The sequence below is a fragment of the Ictidomys tridecemlineatus genome, chromosome 5 (assembly GCF_052094955.1).
Source record: "Ictidomys tridecemlineatus isolate mIctTri1 chromosome 5, mIctTri1.hap1, whole genome shotgun sequence".
Lineage (NCBI taxonomy): Eukaryota > Metazoa > Chordata > Mammalia > Rodentia > Sciuridae > Ictidomys > Ictidomys tridecemlineatus.
In genome coordinates this window covers 175,902,236-175,915,888 of record NC_135481.1, presented here as the reverse complement: position 1 = coordinate 175,915,888, position 13,653 = coordinate 175,902,236, and the positions used below count along the sequence as shown (strand labels likewise).

General features: G+C 48.4%; 1 protein-coding gene across 3 annotated transcripts in view; it reads right to left on the bottom strand.

Moving 5' to 3' along the window:
* Ccm2l (CCM2 like scaffold protein) overlaps positions 1–13,653 on the bottom strand; it is a 33,779-nt gene that overhangs the window by 11,061 nt on the left and 9,065 nt on the right. For 2 of the 3 annotated variants that reach the window (XM_021723246.3, XM_040274359.2), the window contains exons 6-9: positions 11,946–12,081; positions 10,510–10,573; positions 7,996–8,125; positions 7,337–7,475 (exon numbers count right to left, since the gene is read on the bottom strand). In XM_021723246.3, coding sequence (XP_021578921.1) covers positions 7,337–7,475; positions 7,996–8,125; positions 10,510–10,573; positions 11,946–12,081 — 469 coding nt within the window. Of the gene's footprint in view, positions 1–4,474; positions 6,685–7,336; positions 7,476–7,995; positions 8,126–10,509; positions 10,574–11,945; positions 12,082–13,653 lie in introns of those variants that run through there. The other variant, XM_005320587.5, reaches the window with a different exon arrangement.

Below are 13,653 nucleotides of genomic sequence, written 5' to 3'. Positions count from 1 at the left end.
CAGGGAGGCGGGAATGGGTCAGATTTGCACGTGCCTCTGTGTGTGCCAGTGTGGGAGGTCAGATGTGGAAGCCGATGGTACCTGCAGAGCTCAATAAATACCACACTGGTGATTCTTAAAATCTGCTTTGCTGCCATGCATATTCATGCACAATGTTTAAGACACATCATGAAAAGAAAGTCTCCTTCCCTCTACAGCAGCACACTTCCCAGCTCAGAGGCAACAACCGCAGCGCGCTTTGTGTATCCTTCCAGATCTAGTTCTTGTCAGGCAAGGCATTTGTTGTCTATTTAAGCAAGACCCACTATCCGAATGTATTGTTCAATACCTTGCCTTATTCTGTCTTGGAAATAATTCCATATCACTATAGAGAGAGCTGCCTCATTCTTATGACTGCCTGGTATTCTATTGTCTGCAGAAGCCCTGATTTATCTAACAAGTCCCCTAACACTGAGCATTTGCTTTATTTCTAATCTCTTTGTTATTAGAGACAGAGCTGCTGGTTTGTATATCCTTTTCCAAGCACGAGGGTATAAATGTAGGAGAAATTCCTGGCAGTGGAGTTGTAGCAAAGGGCTCATGCATTTAAAGTACCAGTAGACAGTAACTCAGGAGGCTGAGGCAGGCGGATCTTGAGTTCAAGTCCTGCCTGGGAAACTTCAAAAGACCCTGACTCAATATAAAAACAAAAAAGGGTCAGGGACCTAGTTCAGTGACAAAGTTCAATTCTCAGTATCAAAAATAAAATAAAATAATAAAATGAAATACTGGTAGATATTGCTTAATGGGGTTTATACCAACTTATCCTCTCACTTAAAATGTGAATGGGGCGGGGCACAGTGATGCACACCTGTAATTCCAGCCTCTGGGGAGGCTGAGGCAGAAGGATCACAAGTTCAAAACCAGCCTCAGCAACCGCAAGGTGCTAACAACTCAGTGAGACCCTGTCTCTAAATAAAATACAAAATAGGGCTGGGGATGTGGCTCAATGGTTGAGTGTCCCTGAGTTCAATCCTTGGTACACTCCCTCCCCCAAAACAACAACAACAACAAAATAGAAAAAATGTGAGTGGATGCCTGTGTCCTCACACCAGTACCCATAAAACAAGTCATCAAACTTTCTGAACTTTTGCTAGATTGAAAGATGAATAGTGTAGTGTTGATTTGTACTTTTTTTTTTCCAAGTGAGGTTGACTACCTTGTCATGTTTTAGAGTCACTTATATTTTCTTTTCTGCAAACTGTACAAATAATCTATCTAGTTTTCTACTGGGCTGTGGGTATTTATTATTTACTTGTAGGTCCTCTTCATAATCCAAGGCACAGTCATTTTGTTTGCACAATGAACTTCAGAAACTATTTGACTTATTTATGTACATTTTTGGTACCAGGGATTGAACCCAGGGTTGCTTAACCACGGAGCCACATCCCCAACCCTTTTTTAGATTTTATTTAGATACAGGATCTTGCTAAGTTGCTTAGGTCCTTGCAAAACTGCTGATGCTGGCCTTGAACTTGTGATCCTCCTGCTTCAGCCTCCTGAGCCACTGGATTACTGGGATTCCCAACACACTGAGAAATGTGTCACCCTGCTCCTGACTATTTTATTTATTTATTTTTGGAACAAGGGGCTTTTAGACACAAATGAGAGGGTCCTGCGGGTCATATAAGGGCCTGCACACCACTGCAGGGCTGTCCAAGGGCTGAGGGAGCCCAGGGGGCCATGCAGAGCCCTAGAAGATGGTGCCAGAACCTGGGGGAAAGAGGGCAGGGGATGCAAGAGGTGAGGGGGAAGGGCGGGGACACAGAGGCAGTTACTGGGTTCTGAAACAGATGCCCCAGAAGACTATAGGCTCCCCACTGCAGGGAGCAGGCCAGAGAGGCTGGCCTGGCTTTAAGATCCCTTTGCCCTTCAGCTGACACAGCTGAGGATAGAAGAGTCTGAAGTGAGAGAACCCACCCTCAGGGCTGTCAATCTCTGGTGGTTTAAGTCTGACCTGATGGTTGTTGCATCTGGACGCCCTGAGTAACATCATTCACTCCGAGAGAAACATAATCTCCTGGCGTGTACATCCCAAGAGGCCAGTGCGGAAGTGCTCAGTAAATGTCTCCTTCCCCTCTCCCTCCTTAAGCCCTGCCCACTCACCTTGTCCCTCACTTCTCATACCCCATGCTGTTCCAGCAATAAAAATGGTTACATTTACTGAGCACTGAGTGTACTTTTACATGGATTATCTTCTTCAAGCCCCACAACATTCTGTGAGATCTAAGAGGATGATGTCATGGTTATCCCCATTTAGAAACCCAAACCCAGAGACAGGGGCTTACTCAAGGTCAGTACCTAGCAGATGATGACGCTGGGATTCAAAACCTTTCAGTCTAGCTGGGTGACCCGTGCCTGTAATCCCTAGGGACTATGGAGGCTGAAGCAGGAGGGTCTGTCGAAAAGTCTGAGGCCAGTCTCAAATTTAAAAAAAAAAAAAAAGAACTGGGGTTATAGCTCAGTGATAGAGTAAAGTTCCCCTGGGTTCCATTCCCAGTACCCAAACCATTCAGTCTGACCTTCACTGTACTAGTCCTAGCTGGTTACCAGTCTTGGACCATGCCACCACGTCCCTTCATGTCCCCTACCTCTGCCCATGCTGGGTCCCGCCCTGGAGGGCTCTCCTTTCCATGATCCATCCAGAACCTTATTTGCTCTTCAAGGACTTGTTCATATTACTTCCTCTTCAAAACCTTTTCCAGATTCCCCAGAGAGAGCTGGGTGCTTCCTCTCTGACTTTCCAGTTGAGAACTTTGTGCTGTGGTTAGCTGGGGACCCCAGCCGACGGTGAGGAATTGTGGCGTATCTCCATCTAGTGTCTAGCGCCAAGCCTGGCGCAGCACGAGTGCTCTCTAGATGTCGGGTGACTGAATGGCAGGGTCCCAGCTGGGGAGGACTGTTAGGAGTCTCTAGTTAGAAGCTGGAGAGAGCAGGAAATTGCAGAGCTGTCCATTGGCAGAGCCTCCATTTAGGGGGCAGCTGGAGACCATTTCACCCACCTCACCACTTGCCCTTGGTCAGAACTGTCCCCAGGGAACCAGCTGAGGGGAAGTTGCAAACTTGCACTACCCCCTAGAGGTCCCTGGGAACCCACTGTGCTGCCCGTAAGGGGTTTTCCCCTCTTGCAATGCCAGGGACTGAACCAAGATAGGAAATGACCCTGGCAGGGTATCTGGATAAACAGGAGGAAGTGTGGTCAGAGTTGCTATGCTCAGGGCCTGGGCCACCCTAGCTGGCGCTTCTGGACCTCTGAAACCCAGGACTTACATGGTTTTAGTAAGACAATAGTTCCGGGGTGGATGGGGACTTTCTTGGGGTGTGAGGGAAATTGCCTCATCCCCAAAGCTGTGGTGTAAGACAGGCCCAGGGCTCTCCGCAGCTGTTACTGGGCCTCGACCAGGAATAGGAGATTTCTGAGTTGGATTATCTTGCAAAGCCCCCAAGAGAGACACCTATCTCTGGTCCCTGCCCCTACCCAATCAACTTCTCCCTTTAAGGATGCCTCACTCAACACTAAGGCTCCTGGAACTTTGGGTCCCCAGGCCCCCCTATGACCACCATATCCCACAGACTGGGAGATGGGGAGGAGAGAAGCTCGGAGCATGTGCTCTGGGGTTAGCCTCTGGGAGTCCCAACTTGGCTCACTCACTTCACCTCTTGGAGTTCCAGTTCCCTCATCCTCAAGATGAGGGTAAAGACATTTGACATCAAATTAAATTCTTAAACTTGTCAAATGAGAGAAACTTGATGTCTATTGAACAAATTCATTCCACAGAAGCCTCCACAGACCAGTTGTTCTCACAGTGTGGTCCCTGGACCATCAGCATCACCTGAGTACTGGTTAGAAGTGCAAATGAATGGACCCCCCCTCCCTTCTCTATTGACTCTGGGGGTGGGCTCAGCACTCTGTTTTAGAAGCCCTCCAGGAGACCCCGATGAGTGCTAAAGTTTGAGAACCAATACCCCAGAAAAACCTAACAGATGGGCAACACATAGGGAGAAGATTCGTGGAACATCAACATCCAACAAGGGACAGATACCTAAAATTTGTAAGCTACTCTTGCTAATCAATAGGAAAAACACAGGAAGCCCAACAGAAAATGAGCAAAAGATATGAACCAGCAATTCATGGAAGGGGAAGCATCAATGCCCAGCAAGTATAGGAGGAGAGTCTAAATCTCAGGATTAACAGAGAAATGCAAGTTAAAACAAGGAGGAGCAGCTGGAGAAATAACTCAGTGGAGAGTGTTTGCCTGGCATGTATGAGACCCCGGTTCAATCCCCAGCGCTACAAAACAAAACAAACCACCAAAACAACAACAATAAAATAAACAATGAAGAAATGCCACTTTTTTTTTTTTGTCAAATGAAAGAAACTTGATGTCTTGATGAAACTTTTTTTGTCAAATGAAAGAAACCACTGAGCCACATCCCCAGCCCTTTTTTGTGTTTTATTTAGAGACAGGGTCTCACTGAGTTGCTTAGGGCCTCACTAAGTTGCTGAGGCTAGCTTTGAACTAGCGATCCTCCTGCCTCAGCCTCCTGAGCCACTGGGATTAGTGGCATGCGCCACTGCACGCAGCAGGAAAGCCATCTTATACTCAGACTGGTAGGCAACAATTATAAAGTCAGTGTAAAATCTGATGGATGCATGGGGTAACAGCATCATCCACATGCCGCTGGTGGGGCCATTCTGGAAGAATTTAGTGAAATTTAAAATGTATACGCTTTTTGATCTAGTAATTCCACTCTTGGGGATGGAATCCAAAGACATTTTCACATAGGCCCATAATGAGGTCAAGTCCAAAGCTGTTCATCACAGCATTATTGGAAGCAAGCTGGGTATCCCTCACTGGGGAAACAGATAAATAAAAGAGTGGATGCTCAGCTCAGAACATTTTGCAGCAGTTGGATGCAATAAGCTAGATTTTCCTACAGCAACGTGGGTAGAGCTTAACAACATTATGGAATCAAAAAAGAAAGCAACAGAATGGAGGCCTTATGCAATACCACTTAGGTCTAGAAACACACACGCGTTGTGTATTCTATGAACAGAGACATTTTAGCATGTAGGGGCGGGTGCTCATGGGGAGAAGTGGGTGGAAGGGGAATAAAACAAAATAAGACATCAGGAAGTTTCTCCAATGGACCAGTGCTGATGGGATGATCATTTCCCACAAGCTGAGTATGAATCATGGAACCTTCTGGATCCGAAGATCTAACAATAATATTACTTAAAAATCGATAATAGTATGTACCTCAGTAAGTATCACATGTCCAGCCATTAAAGGCTTTGTAAAGTTTGACAAATATATTTGAGCTTCTCTAGGGGAGTCTCTGGCCTCCTCTCAAGCCTCCCAGCCTTTACTGAGGCTGTGCAGAGCGTTACCCTTATCTTGACTTCTCTAGGTCTCTACCCCTGCTTCCAGATTTCTTTGACTTTCCCAGGCCCCAGGATGGTTGTTCACAGGGTTTTGGCTGTTCCCAGGTCTGGGGTTTAGGCACAGAGCCAGGGTGTTAAGAGCGGGAGACTCCTCCCCCACCAAACTGAGCTCCCTGACAGTCTTCTTAACATCTCACCCACCTCAGTTCCCGCCCTATCTCTCCAAGGCCAGACAGGTAAACTGACACAAAAAGTGTTCCATGTGGAAGGGAACAGCCTTTACTAAGTGCCTACCATGTGCTAGGCCCAGCACTAGGGTCTTGACCTTCACCATCCTCTTGAAAATTGTTAGGGCTGAAATGATTACAGAGATGAGAAATGGGAGGTCATGGCTAAAGAGGATCAGGAGAATCCCTCACTTTTTTTGGCTCTTTTTCCCAGTCAGTAAAATTGGGCAAACAGAGGTCTCTGAGTTCTGGATTTCTTCTTCTTTTCTTTCTTTCTTTTTTTTGGGGGGTGGTGGTGGTGGTGTTGCCGGGTAGTGAACGGGATAGTCTTTTCTCAGTCGGCCAGCAGGTGGAGCTACTCTTCATCCCTCAGCCTCCAGAAAGCTGCGGGGATTCGAAGTCCCCAGAAGGGAAGGGTGTCCTGGAGCCGCGCTCCCAGGGGACAGTGGGACAAAACAGGGCCGCTGCCCATCCTCTGGGTTTGGCAGACAGCGCCTGCCGAACCCTGGGAGACCCTCTGGTGCTTTAGGGCCCCCGCTTCGCACGCCCCCTGCAGGAAGCTATCGGTCCTGCAGGATGCTGAGCCCCGAGGGCAGGGATGGAAACCTGTGACCAGGGTGTGACTAGGGGTCCCCGGGATGGGGTTCCACATGAAAAAGTGAGGGAGATTCAGGGGCTGGCTGTGGGGTCACCCCTTGCACTCCCTCTTCATGGGCGGAAGTTACAGGTAGTTGTCTTCAGCTGCATCGCCTCCATCCCTGGACTCATCTTCCTCATCATCGTCATCGTCGTCGTCGGGGGCCAGAGCCTCGATGTCGTGAGTGATGTCGGTCAGCAGCCGGTGGAAGGCCTGCGCCTCGGGCCGCTGGGCTGCACCATCGTAGCTGCGCACCGCGGAAGCTGACGTGGAGCTCATACTGCGCTTGATGCGGCCGAAGCTGTCGGTGAGGATGCCGCCCTCACGGATGCCCACACCCTCCAGGAAGCCCTCAAAGTAACCGATGTCCTGGTCCGGGATGAAGGGCCGCATCCCTGCAGGCCGCGGGGTACAGTGATTTCCGGGGTTCACCTGCTTCCCCTCCCACAGAGGCCGCTCCCTCCCTGGAAATCTAAGTTGAAATCCCTGAGCTGCCAATCACTGTGTGGCTTGGCCTGCAGTCCTTAACTCTGGGCAGATAATGATGAGAAGCTCAGCACAGAGTCAATGCTGACTACGTGTTAACTTGCTTAATATATTGTTCTTATGATTGCTATATTCCACATATTAGCTACATGACTTTAATTAAATAATTACTCTGAACCTCACTTTCTGCACCTGTAAAATGGGGACAAATAGTATATACTTTCCAGAACTGGGGGCTCTCAACCAAATATTTGGCCAAATATTTCAGTATTAGTATTCCTATTGTTATAGTCATCCTTACCAGCTGTATGACCTTGGACAAGTTTCGTAGTCCCTCTAAGATAAAATGGCTGTACCAGGGTCCTGTCTTTCTTATAAGCCATTTCCTGGCTGTGTTTCAAGGCCCTTCCCTTCTCTGCACCTCAGTCTCCTTGTCTACCCTATAGTCTCAAGATCTTGGTCTGAAGGATAAGGAGGAAATACTCCAAGGCGGTTTTCGATTGCTGACATCAAGGGCCAAATAGGAGCCTTAGCCAAAGCCTGGGAGGGTCAGGGGCTCACCTAGGAGGAGGAACTTGCGACGGTCTCCGTAGAGCTTCAGCAGGCCGGCACAGTAGTCCTGGATGGGCAGGCCCAGACGGTACTCCCGCAGCAGCAGTGCAAACTGCTGGATCTCAGGGGGCCCCAGCTTACTCCGCAACTGCGGACGACACCCCTGCAGATCAGTCCCAGAGAGCAACCCTACCCAACCCCTGCCTGACAGAACCAGAGCCCCCTCAAGAGCCCCCCTCCAAAAACTCTTTCATGACCTTCTCAGGGGACACCAGTCCTGATGCAAGAATGGGATTTCGATTCAAGCTGCCTGAGTCCAAATCCTAGCTCCCTGGGTGACCTCGATGATCTCAGGAAGGTCCCAACCTCCAACTCTTGCCTTCCGCCTCTGCAACTGAGGATAACAGTGGCCCCTCTCTTGGTGCTGGAGTAGTGTCTGGCAAACAGCCAGTGAATGCTGGCAGGCTGACGTGCGCCAAGGCCTTTCACAAGCTGGCCTCAGTTTACTCTTCATCTCGGTCCCTGACCTCCAAGTCCCCTGCTTTGCCATGTCCAGCAGGACTGTGCACGATCCCCGAAATGCACCTATGTGTATCTACTTCCCTCTCCCATGTCACTCTAAGATAAAATGGCCCAGGCCCGTGCTGTCCCCTGCTGCCCCAGCTCACCGTGATCATGTAATCTTGTAACTGTTCCAGGCTCAGGCCACTGTGGTCACTGCCACTGCAGTGGGATCCGTGGAAAGAAGGAGTGGACGTGCCGCTGTAACATGCTTCAAATGTGTCCTGGGAGCCATTGCTGTAGGGACAGGAGGAAAGGGGCCTTCACTTGCCACTCACTGGCTCTTCTCCCTGGGGTGCACTTCAGGTGCATGGGGTCAGCCATCACTACTATGGGCCTGAGGCCTCATCCTAGACCCCATTTTGGCTTCCAAGGCACTGCATGATCTGACTTTGGGACCTCTCCAGCCTTGTCCCTCACTGTGTTCCCTCTTGCTCTCTAATACTCCCAGAGGTCCTTGCACAAGCTCTTCCCTTTGTCCGGATACCTCTCTTCCATTTCCTTTTGCTCAAGCTCTTATTTTTTTGGGGGGGAGAAGGGATACTGAGGATTGAACCCAGAGGTGCTCTGACCCTGAGCTATATCCCCCAGCCCTTTTAAAATATTTTATTCTGAGATAAAGTTGTGCTAAGGTACTAAGTCTGGCCTCAAATTTTGGGATCCTCTTGACTCAGCCTCCTGAGCTGCTGGGATTACAGGCATGGACCACAGTGCCTGGCTCAAGCTAACTTTTATTCATACTTTGATTCCAAATATTGCCTCCTCAGGAAAGCCTTCCACGATCCCCTTCAAAACCAGGTTAGACCTTTTCCAGATGCAGCCCTTTCCAGATCCTCCAACAACATTCCCACTGACCACCGCCTCCCCCACGCCCTCTGCAGTGGCCACATGACCTTTCGCCTGCTCATCAACACACAAAGCTCCACTCTGTTCGGAAGGCTTGCGCTTGCTCTCCCCTCCACCTGGAACAGCCTGCCCTCACCCTCCAGGTTTTGGTTCTGGTGTCGTCAGCTCCATGAGGCCCTCCTGCCTCCCCGGATGAGTGTGGTCCTCTCAGTCCCTCCTGCCTGGCTTCTCTTCAGGGCTTAGTACCATTAATGCTCATTAATGCTGGGTTGAGAACTTGGCAGGAGCAGGGGCTTTGATTTTCTTCTTTTTGAGTACCTACTGTGTGCTAGGCATGGCTCTTGCCCTCTGTCTTTTCCTGCTGTATCTCCAGCACGCAGGACAGCGCTTGGCATGTAGAAGGTGCTAACTATGGTTTAATAAAATCTCAACCCTAGTCTCTAAATTGTTCTGGAACCACCTTGCATTATTACCTCCAGAGAAGCAGGACAGCTTCCTGGGTGAGGGTGTGGACTCCTGGTTCATCTCCCAGGCTACCACTTACTGGGTGCTTCACCCTTGGAAAGCTAAACTTTCCCTTTTCCTCAGTTTTCTCCATCTGTAAAGTGGGAGGATGGAAATCGGTGTCCTTGAGGAATGAGAACAATTCTTATTTGTAAAGTATTTAGAATCATGGACTCTATGGAATAAGTAAATAGTAGCAGCTATAATGTTGCTTTGTGGCCACTAAAAAAATAATGAAGTGCATTATAGAGAGCATTTGGCACATAGTAAGCTCAAAAAATGTTAGGCATTACCATGATTTTTGTCTCTGTAGCAGAATCAGGTTGTTGATGGACTAGCCTAGGGGTACAGAATCTTAAGAAGGCAAATCTATTGCCACTAAAAAGGAAGAGCAAGAAAAGAGAAAAAAGGAGGGCTCATATTACCGGCAAGCACTGCTACTTACCAACCCAAAGCCCTCAGTAACATGGCCAGGGCAACCAGCTGACACGGATTTGCCCAGGACGTTCTTTTACTACGGAAAATCCCATATCCTGGGAGACCCCTCATTCTCCAGCAAACTGGGATGGTCGGTCATCCAAAACAGACCCCTGGGCAGTTTCCCAACTGAAATTTCTTTAAATCCTCCATGTTCCAGTCTTGCTTGTAGATAATGTAATGACCATGTGACCAATCAGATGACCAATAAGATGGAAGCAGAAGTTGCTGAGTGGGAATCCAGCAGAACTTTTTATAGAGGCCTCTAGCATGCTACTGTGATGGCTGGAGCTCCAACCACCATCCTGATCCATGAAGTGACCCGAGGATGGAAGCAAGCACTAAGGAGGGTGTGGCAGGAAAAGAGAAGCCTGGGTCTCTGAAAGACACCGAGGCCCTGAACTCCTGCTCTATTTTATGTAAAACACAAGGAAAAAAAAGTTCTATCTTCTTTCAGCTACTCTTCTTTTTAGGGTTTTAAATTATACAGACCCCAAACTAAAGTAAAGTAAAATTATTTTTGGCTTTAGCTGTGATTTTTGACCCTGCAGGCCACCATATCTGGATAGCTGGGAGAGAACGGCAGACCTACGTGGACCCCATCTGGGCTCTGTGTCCCCTGGATGCTATAAACTCACCGGAGCCCAGGGCTCATACCACCTCCCCTCACAGTGCCTTGCATCTCCACCCAAATTAAGGCTGGGTCATATTCTCCTACCCTCTCATGAAGAGTGACCTCATTTGTGCAGGGGTGGGGAAGCAAGAGTAAAGTCCCCAACAAGGAGGGTACCTACAAGGAGCTGCAGCAGCTGAAGTCCGCGTCGTAGGCGTAAGTCCCATCTGTCCGGCAGCTGTCACCTGGACCAGACACAGAGGGACTGACAGAGTGGCAAAGTGGCACCAGGATCCCTGACTCCCCTGGGCAACTCTCCTCCCCAATCATGGTCAATAGCACCTTCCTGCCTGCCCACCAGGGGCCTAGGGAAGAGCAGGGGAAGGGACAGTGTGGGCGGTGGTTGTAAACTGTGTGTTTGAGGCAAGACAAGAATAATCTTATGAGGGGAAAAGAAGGCAACACCGTCAGAGGAAAACAGCACTATTTACAGAGAACGTGCCTCTTCCCAGCATGCTGTCCCTTCCTCCAGGTATTGTCCCTAGCCTCTGGGCTGAGCTCAGTCCGTGTCACTCCTCAGGTGAGGCTGGCTCCTCATGAACGCTCTCACAGCACTGTCTGGCTACACATTTATTTGTGCAGTTATTTGATTACTGTCAGGCTGCCTCAGCCACAAAGCTTCGAGAAGACGAGGCCACCTCTGGTTTTGCCCATCAGTGTATCCACGTCACTGGATCTGACGTGGTAAGCACTCAAGAATATTGGTTGAATCTGTTGAACGATCTCATTCACTTGACTTTCATCTCCCACCGGTGGGAGGGCCTTTTAAAGAAAAGAACGGGTGCCCTGCTGCAGGAGCTACACAAACAGGTGCTACACTGCTGGGGGCTGTGATTGGGGTTCATTTAGTGGCCCTGGGAAGTGAGGTTTGCAAATAGAAGCTTTTGAATCCAACAGATCTGGGTTTGAATCCTGACACTGACACCAACTACATAACCTACCATAGGAAATAGTCAATTTACTATCGACTCTTCTGGGCCTCAGTGTCCTCATGTGTCAAACTGCACTCATAAGGCCCCAAGGGTTCTTACATCCCTTCAAAGAGTCCCACTTGACCATCTGTGATGGACCTGTCCCGTGCGAGGCCAAGAGGGCAGATAAGTTGCTATGAGGATTGAATAAGATTTGACACCTGAATATCAACTTGATAGTCGGTGATCAATAAACGCCTCTGTTAATCTCATTCTCATTTCAGCCCTCGACTGTATCCAAGGTCCCATCCGCAAATATTGGTTTTGATCTAGGAGCCAAGTGAGACTGGAAGGTTCAGAAAGGCAGTTCATATGCTTGGATTTTGGTAAAGTATCCAAAACAAAAAGAGAAAAGTCCAAATGTGAGGAGCTCCATCTGAACTGGGCATCCTGAACATCTTTGATTGAACGGGGTTTGAGGTCATCATGAAGATCAACAGTTTATTTTACCTACATATTAGGGGGACATTTTGGCAGAGATTAGAATCCCTAAAGGCCTTCACTAGCCTTGAGTCCTGGGCCATCCTTCCTCCCCTACCTCTGAGGATGCTGCACCGAAGGGGAGGCCAGGGACCCGGGTACTCACTGCGGCTGCAGAGCCATGGCCGGTCAGGTGTGGACGTGTAGTGGTAACCAGCCCGGTCCACACACTCGATGCTCTGGTCTCCATAGATGATCTGGAAGACCTGACAGATGAGTGCACAGGACTCCTCGGCGGCATCCTGGTCCAGGGAGGAAGAGCAGAGCTCAGGCCCTCCCACCACCAGGAAGCCTGCCGCCTCTCAAACGCCATGGGCAGGCTCCGAGGCCCACGCCTGTGGGCCCCTTTAAATCAATGTCAGAGATGTCTCCCATCAAAATTATATGGCCACTCTCTGGGTTTCATGACTTCTTTATAGAATCCAGAGAACGCTGTCTTCTCTGCCATGAAAAATGTACTCCAATTTATGAGAGTCCTGGAACTTATCAAAAAGAACTGTAATCTGTCAGGCAGAGTGGAACACGCTGGTTATCCCAGCAAATCAGGAGAATTGCAGGTTCAAGGCCAGCCTGGGCAACTTAGTGAGACCCTCAGCAACTTAGTAAGACCCTATCTCAAATAATAATAATAATAATAATAGTAATAGACCATGCTTGTAGCTCCGTGATAAACTTCCCCTGGACTCAGTACTCAGTACAGAAATAATAATAATAGATTAAACTCCAATTTAACTTAATACAGGTACAAAAGTTGAGATCCAGAGAGAAGGAGGCGCTATTAAAAATATGAAGATGCAGGGCGCAGTGGCACACGCCTGTAATCCCAGGGACTCGGGAGGCTGAGACAGGAGGATCTCGAGTTCAAAGCCAGCCTCAGCAAGTGAAGCACTAAGCAACTCAGTGAGACACTGTCTCTAAATAAACTGCAAAATAGGGCTAGGGATGTGGTTCAGTGGTTAAGTCCCCCAGAGCTCAAACCCTGGTATATATATATAAAAAAAAAGTATGAAGATTTTAACCTCAACATAGTTACTACTACTGGATGCCAGTTTTAGATATGAGCGTCTCATTATTCAGTGTGAAAATCAAAGTAGGATGAATACATAAACTCCATTCTCTGCTTGAAGGAAGGAGTTCAAATTCTTGGGTAAAACTTTTTTGAGACTGTACATTCTTTGAAGAAGAATTCACATCTTTACATGTTTAAGCAGAGACACAAAAGAAAGCATTAATTAATGAAAACAGAATATTTTCTTGCAGCTACTATCTATTTTGTGTCTCTAAAAAGTCCAAGGTGTAAATTCAAATGTAACTCAGGACAGGCATTCGGGGGTTATGAGGAATTACTAATCATTAAACCAGGACTGATCCTTACAATGACCCTACAAAGGGACAGAGCAGAGAGGATCCTTATTTTATAGTTAAGATGCTAAGACTTAGAGGGGTTCAGTGATTTGCCTGGGCTCAGAGAGCAGGTCTGTGGCATTAGATAAAACTGGCAGCATGTGTGGCTTTTGACTCTAACTCCTTTACCTTCCTGGGCACCACGATGCCTCAGAAAGGAGCCCAGAGCCTCAGACAACCTGGAGAGCAGCTCTTATATTTATATACTCATTCCACAAGTTCTCATTTCATCTCATTATGTGGCAAGCTCTAGGCCAGGCTCTCTACCCTAAGATCCCCACAGGCCGGTGGGGTAGACAGTGAACACACCTCTGTGTGGAATCTGATTTCCAGGCCCATCCCTCTGCCAACTCCTTCCTCTTCCTTGCCCTTCAGTTTGAAAAGCACAAACTCACTTTCCCCTCTCCCAA